The sequence below is a fragment of the Musca autumnalis genome, unplaced genomic scaffold (assembly GCF_047663935.1).
Source record: "Musca autumnalis isolate F117 unplaced genomic scaffold, ASM4766393v1 scaffold_100, whole genome shotgun sequence".
Classification (NCBI taxonomy): domain Eukaryota; kingdom Metazoa; phylum Arthropoda; class Insecta; order Diptera; family Muscidae; genus Musca; species Musca autumnalis.
In genome coordinates, this window is record NW_027411646.1 from 190045 (window position 1) to 203406 (window position 13362).

Below are 13362 nucleotides of genomic sequence, written 5' to 3' on the forward strand. Positions count from 1 at the left end.
CGGCCGAACTTAACGCTGATCTTACTTGTTATATATGTTAATGTTTCTAAAGCAATTAATACCGTGTGGAACACTTCAGCATTTCGTGAGACAAATTACTGATAACTACCATTAGTACTTTATCAGAGGTGTAGAGTACCGAGAGTAACGCACTCCACAGGTGAGTAAGAAAACATGTTGTATTTTCCTCTTGTTTATTCTCTGCATACCATAGGAGCTCTATTGACACTTCGTTTTTTGTTTGTGTTTGTATTAGAAATTATATTTGAGATATCAGCCATTGATATTGACAATGAAATAGGCAAAAGTTCCCCGCAGGTGGAGTGTAGTGGGTGGTAGATATTATTTATAACAATTTTTACGGCTGTGTTCGGTTGGTAAGAACTTTTCAATTGTTGAGAGAGTTATTCGCATAAAAGACGGCAAACAATATAAACGTGTTTTGGAGTAAATAAAAAGAACGATTGAATAATTAATAAATAAAAATATACATTTCTTGAAAATTTTAAAGATAAGACAAAACGCTGGAAAAATAAATTTGCAACAAAAAATATTGAACGTGCTGGAAAATCTAATAAAGTGTGGAATAGAATATATCTTGATAATAATTATTTTTAAAATAAAAAATACATATTTAAAAAAACAACATAAAATAGTGTATATTAAATCTAAGAAGTTATGTTAAAATAATTCATACATATATCCAATATAATAAATACAACTTCAATTAAGTGAAAGTTAAAACAGAATAACAATTCCACCGAAAATGGCGAATTTTAAAAGTGATCATGTGAGTGATTTTTCTTTTCGTTCTAATATGTTAATGCCAAAACCATTTTTACCAACTTTCCTGAATAGAAATAAAGGCTCATAAACTACATAGACCGTCCACCCGTGTGTTAGTGATGTGGCATTTATAGTTATTGATTATTTCTGTTGTTATTTTCTTATCAACAAACACTCAATTTTTTTTCGCTGTTTTGTGATAAATTTTTTTATAAAAAATCGTCTCTCTTTTAATGTATGTTCGACGCGACTGCTTAACTGAAAGCTGACTAATACGAATTTTAAGGTGACCAGATGATAAATGAAAAATGTGCAAATAATCGTAGATATTGATGGTGTTTACAGAAGTTTATGGCATGCCATGCCATTAATGGCCACTGCGGTGACTAATATTCTACAGATTTGGCATTTCTTCATAGATAAACCTACACTATAATGTGAGGAGCGTATTATAAGTTGGTCCAAGAATTGAGAAAAAAATTCATATTCTCAAATCAGTCCGAGATACTTTTTCTGGTGCCACCTTCCATAATAGGGTAAGGGAGGAGGTTATTGATCTCACCCTTACAAATATGGAAGATACAGCCATAGTGGACTGGAGAGTATCGGAGGAGTGCTCTTTTTCAGATCACAGAGCGATACACTTTCAAGTCCACCATGGAAGTAAAAGGCAACCGCCTCATAGGAATCCAAGGAGGGCAAACTGGGAAAACTACAACTCCCTCGTTTCCTCGAGGTTGTGTGAGTTCCCTGAACCACGCACAACGGAGATAATTGATGGCCAAGTTGCAGATCTCACCCGTGTCCTCCAGGGTTGTTATGAGAAGTCTTTCCCATTATCTTATCCTGGTAGGAGAACTCAACCAGTCTGGTGGAACAACGAGCTAGCAAAGCTTAGGAAAAATAGCAGGAAAGCTTTTAATAAAGCTAACAGCACCAAATCTGATACCGATTGGAACCTCTACAGAGAGAGTTTCAATCGGTATAAAAGTGAAATCAGGAAAGCTAAAAGAGACTCGTGGAAAAGCTTTAGTGAATCCATAGAGGGGGTTAATGCAGCAGCGAGATTCCGTAAGGTAATCTCGAAGGACCCTAAACCCTTTGGGAGCATCAAACGGGATGACGGTACCTGGACTAACTCCGCTCTAGAGACTTTATATCTGTTGACAGGAACACATTTCCCTGGAAATGAGGATGCCAGCTCGAGTACACCTTGCGTGGACAAAAGCAGGACCCGCACTCCGGGGGAGGTGGCTCTTGTCAATAGATTAATAAGCTATCACAAAATCTCATGGGCGATAAGTACTTTTCAGCCATATAAGTCTCCTGGACCTGATGGAATCAATCCAGCGATGCTTCAGAACGCACCGACTGTTTTGACAACCATTCTTCAGAAGATTTTTAGGGCTTGTTTACTACTATCGCACATACCGGCACTGTGGAAAGAGGTAACAGTGACCTATATTCCCAAAGCTGGGAAACCAATTCACTCACTGCCGAAGGACTATAGGCCGATTAGTCTTTCCTCCTTTCTCTTAAAGACTTTGGAAAGGTTGTTAGACTTAGAAATTAGAACTTTCTTCAGACGAGACCTTATTAGCGAATCACAACACGCTTATATTAAAGAGAAATCAACAGAATCAGCGCTACATTGTGTCGTGGGTTATATAGAGAAGAATATGGTTGAATCGAATTTCACCTTGGCTGCCTTTCTGGATATAGAGGGTGCCTTTAACAACGTGAAACTCGAATCCATCCACTCCTCTCTAGAATCGCTGGGTGTCCCCTCTATCCTAATAGATTGGATTGATAGTATGCTTAGAAGCAGGCTTATCAATTCAAATATTGGGGAGAGCTCCATTAGGAGATCTTTCACCAGAGGCACACCGCAGGGGGGAGTCTTATCCCCCTTGCTCTGGCTACTGGTGATAAATGGGATACTCAGAGAATTCGACAATCTAGGAACTAAGGTAGTTGCTTATGCCGATGATGTGGTCATCCTGATTAGCGGGAAATTTCTGTCCACATTGTCTGATTTAATGCAAAGAGCACTTGCCAAACTCTCACGTTGGGCTCACACCAACGGACTTGGCGTGAATCCGGCAAAGACAGAGCTGGTGCTCTTTACTAGGAAAAGAAAGGCCGCCGAGTTCGTTCCACCAACACTAGATGGAGTACAGCTAAATCTTTCTACGGAGGCGAAGTACCTGGGAGTGATTCTTGACCATCAACTTAGATGGAAAAGGAACACGGAGGAGCGCACTAAGAGGGGTCTAATTGCACTCTATTCTTGCAAGAACTCAATGGGGTCTGAGACCACATGTCATACACTGGTTGTTCTTGACAGTGGTATGCCCCATTCTGACCTATGGGTGTCTTGTTTGGTGGCAGGCCCTGAACAGCAAGTCCAATTTGTCCAGGTTAGGTACTGTGCAAAGATCTGCTTCAGTTCTTATTACAGGAGCAGTGAGGAGCACCCCTCAAGCAGCACTGAGTGCAATACTGAACATCCAACCTCTGGACATTTCTGTTCAGTATCTAGCATCCCGTAGTGCCTTGAGGCTCAAGGAGCTTAACCTCTGGCGACCCTCTGGGTCTGGACATGCTAGTATTTTACACCAGCTTAGAGGTCTGATCGGACTCAGTGACGAAGGGAGTGTAACTGACTACATTTCGTCTTCGCTGGATTTCGACGCAGCGAAGGTCTCTATCCCTGACAGAGTGAATGGGTACATGGCAGACCACTACCCGATAGCCTCTCCATCTTTACTGATGGTTCAAAGATGGCTGAAGGTACTGGAGCGGGGGTGTACTGTGAGGAGCTGAACATTAGGCGTTCTTATAAGCTTAATACAAATTGCAGTGTTTTTCAAGCGGAAGTCATCGCAGTATTGAAGGCCTTAGAATTGGTAGTAGGACTGACGGATCAAGTAGGTAGGACAGTCACAGTCTACGTAGATAGTCAGGCTGCCCTTAAGGCGCTTGGGTCATATACTATCAAATCTAGGATCGTTCAAAATTGTAGATCCACCTTAAAAACATGTAATTTAACCTTTGTTGGGTGCCAGGACACTGCAATGTTGAAGGAAACGAGATTGTTGACGAATTAGCAAGGCGTGGTTCCCAGTCATCTGACCTTACGGTAGAGGACTATGTCAGGCCACCGCTCTGCTACTTCCTCGGCAAACTCAGCCAGTTCTATGCAGAGAAAACCGTAAGAATTTGGCAAGACGCACCTGGTTGCAAGGTGTCGAAGTCAATCTGGCCGGCAATCTCAGGGCGTAGAACTGCGTCCCTTCTCTCACTTTGCAAGTCGGAAATCAGAATCGCTACAGGGGTCATAACTGGCCACTGTAGAATAAGATCTTTGACATGTAAGTGGGATGATAATAACATTGAGTACTGTAGGTTATGCGAGGATGAGGAGGAAACGGAGACAATCGAGTACCTTTTGTGTAGATGCCCTAGACTTATGGTCAAAAGACATAGACTATGTGATTGACTCTCTATCTTACTTTTCCTCTATTGACCCTACTATCCTGGTGACTTACTGCAAGAGTCTAAAGTGGCTCTGGGGCGGGTCAGAATAATATCCTCTCTCTCTCTCTTCTTAAAACAATCTGTTACTTTCCCTTACAGTTACTCATTCTTCTTATTTTTTCTCTTTTGTCTCATTACTTTCTCCTTCCCATCTCTCCAGCTTAATCCACCATCTCCTCCCACATAGCTCACTATATCATCGTCAACAACCTTGCACCATTATCTGCAGGCTTACAGCACCATCTAGAATATTATCATCAACACATCACACTTCTACCATACATCATCATCATTTGTATGTGCACACAACCATACAGTCGCATCCAAATCTTCTCAAGTACACAGCACCATTCAGAACATCATCACCGTATGCACAAATCACCATATACTCATCAGACACAGATCACCATAATCTGCCGTCACGCAACACCATACAGCATCGCCCACAACAAGAAGTATATCACACTTTCCACTACACATCAGCACCATCTGTACTAACACATCGTCATATAGCTGCATCTAAAATCTCGTCCTTAGCCTACAAATCTCACTCTTTTCAACACCATCCATCATCCATCCATAAAATCCATAGCCGATACAACTCTTCAACAATACACATAGCCGCACTCTCCATCTATAAATCAATACCCAACCATACACCTCATCGAATCACAGTAACATCATCATCATCACTACAACACACACAGTTCAACAGTCAGGATGATCACAATGGACCACAAGGTCTCCAAGTGGAGTAGCTGCCAGCACGGCAGTTACGCATCCTAAACCTAACCTAACCTACTTTTTCTGGTTATTTTATCTTATAAAAACGCTGTTCTTCAATATAATGAACAGCGTTTTTATAAGATAAAATAACCAGAAAAAGTATCTCGAACTGATTTGTTAGTTTATGACTTCCTACATACTATATAATTACTGAGGTTCCATAACTTCAGTGAAAAAATTCAAAAAATTGGTGGTTTGAAACTTGTTTTAAAAACAATCAAGCTGTTTATGCATCTGAAAATCTTAGGGTAGGTTAGGTTTTGGGATGTGCAGCCACGAAGTGTGACTGCGTCACTCGGAGACCTTTCGGTCCATTGTGATCATCCAAAGAAGATATAGGTAAACGCTGTAGAGGAAACCTGTAAGGTACACAAGTAAGAAAGGCGTTAAGTTCGGCCAGGCCGAACTTGTTATACCCTCCACCACGAGTTGTATTGAAGTAAAATTGTCAAATTAGTTTCCTTTCGTTAATGAAGAAGACTAAATACCAAATTTCAGCAAGTTCGGTAAAACAATGTGGCTAAACTTCAAAATACCGAAAATCGGGAAGTACCGTTCGATGCGGGCTATATCAAAAACTCGATCTATACCTACAAATTCCGGGCGGAAAGTTTTTAGACTCAAAGAAGACTAAATACCAAATTTCCGATATATCGGTAAAATCTTAAAAATATCGAAAATCAAGAGGTACACTTCTATGGGGGATAAAGAAACCCGCGGACATATACTGATAATTCTCTTTTGGAATTTTTAATAACCTAACTAACAAATTTTAGTCTTTGGGTGGGATATTGATGTCACACCCTTCAGAACTACGAAAATCGGGACGTACCGTTCCATGGGGCTATATCGAAACGCGGACCTATACCGACAAATTTCACATGGAACGCTAAATACCCCCAGTGAAGACCTAATACCAAATTTTATCAATTTCGGTTGAATATTGAGGCTACAACCTTCAAAATACCGGAAATAGTGAGGTACCGTTCTATGGGAGCTATTCTAAGAAGTGGACCCATACCGACAAATTTCTGGGAGAAAGTTTTATACCCCCTAACGAAGACTAAGGGCCAAATTTCAGCCAGTTCGGTGTGATAATGAGGCTAAAACCTTCAAAATACCGAAAATCGGGTGGTACCGTTCTGTGTGAGCTATATGAAGGCGTAGACCTATACCGACAAATTTCATTTGGAACGTTTACTACCACAAATGAAGACCAAATACCAAATTTCAGCAATTTCGGTGGAATATTGAGACCACAACCTTCAAAATACCGGAAATAGGGAGTTACCGTTCTGTGGGACTATACTCAGGCGTGGACCTTTACCGACAAATTGCACATGGAACGTTTAATACACCCAGTAAATACCTAATACCAAATTTCAGATATTTCGATGGAATATTGTTTGCACAACCTTCAAAATAGCGGAAATAGGGTGGTATCGTTCTCTGGGGGCTATATGAAGGCGTGGACCTATACCGACAAATTTCTAGGGGAAAGTTGTATACCCCCAACGAAGACAAAGTACCAAATTTCAGCCAATTTGGTGTTAGAATGAGGCTAAAACCTTCAAAATGCCCCGGCACCTTCTTCCATCTTGGAACCGTCTGTATAAAAAGCCAGACCGTCCAGGGGAGGGTTGCTACGGTTCCAGTCGTCGCTACTAGGGATAACGACATCTACATCGTCAAATCTCAAGACTGGTGATATTTAGTCCCTTAGTTTTACACTTTGGATCACTTTGATACTTTCTTCTGACTCGTTCAGGATACATCCATGCCCATAGACACAATTGCAACAAAGATTCTGTTTATGCAACCTTAGGGCACTACGTGCTGCCTGACACTTACCGCCTGTTCATGTATGTCGCACGGAAACCTGTACGAAAGGAAAGCAGTCACTCACTTCCGTCCAAAAATGCGTTCATGTATTTCGCAAACTATCGTGCGACTGCCGTTACGTATCCTATGCGAAATACTACTTATTTGGATGTACATTTGTACAACTATGTTCCATAAATGAGAGCCAAATGAGAAATGAAAACAAAATCCACATATACATACAAACATTGGAATATGTGTGATTTGTTTTGTTTGAGAAAATAAAATGTGTTGTTATTTTGAATTATTTTATTTTATTGATTTCTTCAAAATAATGAATAAAACCGCCATTAAAACGTGTCTACAAAATTTTTATTTTGTTTCAAGAATGTTTTTGTTTCTTGTTTTAAGATTTTCGGTGTTATTCGCGAGTTTACGTTCTACTCGGCATCTACAAAGCAAGTGAGTGATTTTGACATTCTCTTTCTATAAGAGACAGTCCTTTCGAAATACATAAACCCAAATTAAATGGAAAAGTGTACGTTTACGTGTTATTCCGTATGGCTTGTCGGTCGCATAGATTTTACATGAACAGAAAATGATTTTTTTTCACTTCCGAAGCGCAAAAAACCTTTCGGTCGACATACATGAACAGTCTGTTAATGCTGAGACCCAAAGGCCGTAAGTGCAGCTTGGGGTGTGCTCCTCGCGCCTCCAGTTATAAGAATCGAGGTTGCTCTTTGCACCTTGTATATTTTGCTGGATGTCGATTTTTGGCGCAGGGAGTGCCACCAGACAAGATATCCTTAGGATAGGATGGGCCTCACCACGGTCTTATACAACCAATGTATAATCGATGGGTTTAGTCCCCAGCTTTCCTATAGAACTCTTGTATGAATAATGTGCAATTAACCATCTTTTCGCCCTCTCCTCTGCATTTATTTTCCATCGTAATTCACAGTCTAGGATTGTGCCAAGGTATTTTGCTACGGGAGAGATATGAAGGTACACTCCATGCAGTGTTGGTGGAACAAAGACTCCTAGTGAATTTTACCAGTTCTGTCTTTGTTGAATTAACTCCATGGCCGTTAGCTTTAGCCCAATGGTGGACGGGAACTTACCGGAATCAATAGCACTACGTCGTCCGCATAGGCAACAACTTTGATATCTTGATTATCCAGTTCCGTCCAAATATTATTGATTACGAGTAGCCACAGTAACGGCGAAAGCACTCAACCCTGAGGGGTGCCTCTAGTTACTGTTTTCCTAACTTTTGTCTCCCATATATTTGAAATTATAATTTTGCTTTTAGCATTTTATTTATCCAACATGTCAAGGTGTCAGGTGTATTAACTTTTTTAAGTGAGAGATACATTAACCTCTCACGTTCTAAATTGTTGATAGCTCCTTCCATATCTAGGAAGGCAGCCAACGTAAAGTTTGAATTTTCCATGTTCCGCTCATGGTAACCTACCACCTCATGCAGTGAAGATTCCACAGATTTACCTTTTATATAGGCATGCTGCGAAATGCTTAGGGAGGCGGTGTATACATGGCTCCTAATCTGCAGATCGATCGGCTTGGCCATCTTCCTGTCCAGACCGACAGGTACCATACTTCACCTTCACGTTTGCTTTTTGGCGCAGAATCGGGCTTTGAGGCAGATTCCTTCGCCAGCCGATCACCATTATGGGTGTCAGTTGGTTTGTGGGTACACTCAATGGTCTTTTCCAGTACCTTTTTGGCTCGGGTTTGGCTTCGGACCAGATTTCGGCTCCACCCCTTAGCCAGAGGCAGTGGGCTTCGCCGACTCTACTACTTTGTTCGTTTCCGGGGATGCCTTTTAGGCTCCGGGTCGAGAAAGTGCTTGATTCTGGAGGAAGATCCTTTCCACCTGGTGCTCGCGATGAAAAGCGTGTGGCTAAGTTCTTTTGAACTTCCTTACGAATTTCAGCTTACTCCTGATGAGGTGAACCTCCAATTCCGAATGCAAATTCACATCTCGCCCTACAAACTTGCGGAGATTCGATGCAGCACGTTTATAGTGCATCGGTTCAGTTGCTTCTCGGGCAGGTCCAACCATTGAGTCGCTGAACATTGTCGGGGTTTCGTTAGATTCCCCGTCGTCGGACAGCGATTCAGTTGCAGTCTGCCTCTGAAACCTTTTGTCGGCATGTCGGAGTCAGACCCGCCTTCGGTTGAGCATCAAGGTCCATATTTTCTTCGTTAGAGCCACAACAATCTTCCTGAGTAGACTTGGCCGAAATCACCGTTGTGTCCAGCTTATCATCATTTAGCTCCAGCGAATTTTTCTCTTTTAATTTGTACACATTTTCTAGGATTTACTTTGGCCGCTAAGACGTAGCATCGTCTGCAGTTGAGTGTGCAAAAAACTGTATAGAACCGTGGGTGTACATTCACCATCTATTTTTGGGATAAATAGAATACAGCTTCCATACCGGTTCCTAGCTGAAAACGATAACAAAACGCGAACAAATTCTAGATATCTTACTGATTTTCTTCTCAAAATTTTAAAATTTTTGCATTAGCTGTTTCCGCCTCTTTAGTGGATGGATGTTTTTTTTTTTGAAATACGCGAACACGCTTCGCAGCCAGATCAAAAACACAAAAACACCTAAAATCCGGCTTCAAAATGTCAGCATCCATAAAGGGTGCATTTTCAGAAGTGATACATTAGAAGCATTATATCTTTTCGTATTTTTCTACTTTTACTTTGTGCCGATATCCTTAATTAAACCGGCAATCGAATATCAACGTAAAAAACCTCGTTAGCTTTAACGTTTTTTATATATTTCTATTTTTTGCGAAATTTTTTAGCTTTGTTAGAAAACATTTAAATTGAACCAGCAATAGTTACAATTACTGGCAAACTTCAGTAGTTCGCGTATTATATTAGTGCAGACTAAATTTTTTGGACTTTTACTTATATACACTTTGATACGACCAAAATGTGCCTCATCGAAATAATGGTTTAAGACCTCAAGTAGGTATGAACGAAATCTGTTTCAGAAAATTTGGAGTCGATTTAGCCATGTCCGTCCGTCTGTCACGCTGGCTGGCTGTCTGGTGCGCACGATAACTCTCAAAAGGTTAAACCGAATCGATACAAAATTCGGCTGTCATAATATTTTGTTCAAACTTAGATCAAGTCAGAAGATGGGCCATATAGGTCCAATCCTTTGGGTACCTTCCCCGCAAAAGATTATAATTTTTCTGTAAAATGGTGGGAACGATAACTCTAGGAGGTTGCAATTGATTTGGTCCAAATATTGCACGTAGTACAATTCATTAGAATATTGATTACAATATTGCTTATATCGGACCTCTAACACACAATTCGGAATAATTGAAGTTTAATAGCACTTCTTAGATCGTTTTGATTTGTTTTAGCGGGTTGTTCTTTCGGGCTCCTTTACGACGGTACATACTTCCTGAGATAATGGCATAAAAGCTCCAAGAAACTCTGACGACACCAACTAAACTGGCAAACCTGCAAGATGGAGTATATCGGTCCCATCCTTCGGGTACCTACCGCACAAAATTTGTGAAAATTGCAGTTTGAGAACTCGTCTCGGATCTATACGAAATTTTATGCAGAAGGTTGTTTTCATGGTCCCTATTATAACGGTACAATTTTCTTCCAGAGTAAGTCCATAGTTCTTGAGATAATGGTACAGAAGCTCCTAAAACCCTGCAGGCTGGTTCTAAAATGGCTAGTGGCAAGATGACTATCAACATTTTTCAAAAATTTCTTCCAAATTTATTTTAAAGTAATTTTAAATTTCGATTTCTATATAATTCGGAAGTTTGCTTATTAAAAATGTTTGCACTATATGTCAATGATTTGGTATAGCCGCACATTACGGTACCTACAGATTCCACCTATCTTGAAACAAAATCGTGATACAAAATCATAATATTTTATATACGGCATAATCACTGTATTTGCTTCTTTTTTTTTTTTGATCAGAGGGGAGGGTATATCTCCGTGAGCACAGCTGACTGATAATTTCTTACTTGTTTTACATTCATTAGATCCAGTTATATTCCCCAAAAACTCCATACAATCAGTTCACCTTTTAGCATAAATATGTATGAACATTTGTATATTCCCAAATAATTTGTTTTTAAAACAACTTTAACTGAACCAACTTTAAATGAAAGGAAAATGCTCACAGATGAGAAAAAACAAAAAACGAAAAAAAATGCCGGAGGGATTTTTAAAGAAATCAAATTTTTAGGTTTATTTTAAGCTTTCGCGATTTTTCTTGGAAACCTTAAGTCCTATCGAAATCGGGCTGCAGAAAATTTTATTGCCGTGAAAATTCTCAGAGGATTGACATCATTCCTAGGTTTTACCTTTCTGAGATATACAAATTCAGGACACATATTTAGGTTTTTATACCCTCAGCATTTATGCTAACAAAGGTAAATACACTTTCATACGGACAAAATGTGTCTCATCGAAATAATGGTTTTAGACCCCAAGTATGTTTGGACGAAACCGTTTCAGACTATTTGAAGTTGATTTAGCCATGCCTATCCGTCTGTCTGCCTGTCTGGCTGTCTTGAGCGCACAATAACTCTCGAACAGATCATCCGATTCGGTCCAAAATTTGGCTGTCGTAATAATTTGTGCAAATTTAATATAAGTTCGAATATGGGTTATATCAGTCCACTCCTTCCTGTACCTTCCCCAAAAAATTAGGAAAATGTTTGCAAAATTTGTGAGCACGATAACTTTTGAAGGGAGTAACCGATGTGGTCCATTCTTTGCACATCGTGAAATTTCTACCAGACTTAGATGAGGTTCAAATATGGACTCAATCGGCCCACTCCTTTCGAATCGCGTTTTGTTGTAAAAACTTGTATTCACTGCACCCCATATAACGGTACAAGTTTCATCAAGGGGAAATTTGAGAAAATAGCCTGAAAGTTGCAAAAACAAAAAACTATGACACCGTGTATAGTGGTTGGAACACAAGAAAAATCTCGAACGGATCTGCAGATTCGGTCCAAAATTTGGCATTAGTAATATTTTGTCCGATCATAGTTTAAGTTCGAAGATAAGCCATATCGGTCCACTCCTTCAGGTACCTCGCCCACAGAAGTTCAAAACTGTTCGGAAACATTGTGCGCTCCATAACTCTTGATGGGAGTGACCGGTTTGGTCTTTACTTAGTTTAAGTTCGAAGATGCCCATCAACACCGGTCCACAATGTCTGGTAATTCTCCGAATATTAAAAAATGTCACTAAAATCGTATGCACGATATCTTTCGATATCTATCTCCTAATATTTTGTACAAATTTAGTTTAAACAAGTGAGCCAAGTCGGGTCGGGGCCAACTATGTGATACCCTACACCACTACCCCTGAGCATAAGCTTTTGACTGGTAAAATTCAAAATATTAAAAGTGCACGCAGAAAAAAACGGCCTCTCTAACATATGTCCCAAACATATTTTGCAGCAAATAAATATATGTTTGCAACAGTCCCAAACATAACATATGTTTGGGTCCTGCAAACAAATTATATGTTTGGGTACAAACAATTTATATGTTTGGGTGCAAACAATTTAAATGTTTGGTTGCAAAAAAATACAAACCCAAAAGCCACAAAAAAAAAACAAACACATGCACCAGTGGGCGATTACTGAGAGCGCAATTTTCAATGTAAAACACTTTTAAATGTATGCCCTCTTGCTCTCAGTAAGAGCTCACTTGATATCTCTATAACAATGTCCGGCAAAAAGGGGCACACGTGCCCTTGATGAGAATAACAACAGAACAACCACCACTCAGTCTTCGTTAAGAAGTCAATGAAGAAGGTTCTGTTGTCGGTTGTTTCAATGATTTTTAATTTTAGCAATGCATTAACGCACACGCTGTTTGTGAAGAGAGCGAGAGAGAGTCGTATGCGTGAGGCCGCAAACAATGCATTTGTATTGGTGCCGATACCTTCTCTATAATATACACACAAATGGTGGTGTTTTTGTTTATTGAAAGGCACAACAACAACATACATACAAAATTTCAAAGAAATACATAACACGCTTAAATAAAAGAAAAACTGATTGAAATAACGTAGTTGAACGCTTCTCCTTAGTTGTGAAATAGAACAAATTTTACTCAAAGTTGACATCATCAGTGGGGAATCGGCATCTGGAATCAAATGATTATTTAATAAATAAATATGGATATACCATATTTCAAATATACATATGTATGTAATTACCATTCAACTTTTTGATACAACTATAAAATGTATTGGGCATTTAATTTACTAAAAACACAATTTCTTTAAGAAACACACAAAACACTGATTTATTCACTCACTTTACCGTCTAGACGCTACGCTGGCAACTAAAACACTGAAGAAAAAAAACGAAATAATTCATACCATTTCTT

The 13362-nt window shown here is 39.6% G+C and overlaps 1 protein-coding gene across 2 annotated transcripts in view; it reads left to right on the top strand.

Annotated features, from left to right (window-relative positions):
* The first annotated feature begins 310 nt into the window (after positions 1–310).
* The window catches only part of LOC141391782 (myosin-VIIa-like), an 83402-nt gene continuing 70350 nt past the window's right edge, over positions 311–13362 (top strand). For both annotated transcript variants that reach the window (XM_073964478.1, XM_073964479.1), the window contains exon 1: positions 311–790. In XM_073964478.1, the coding sequence (XP_073820579.1) occupies positions 767–790 (24 nt within the window). In that variant the 5' untranslated portion in view covers positions 311–766. The remainder of the gene's footprint in view (positions 791–13362) is intronic.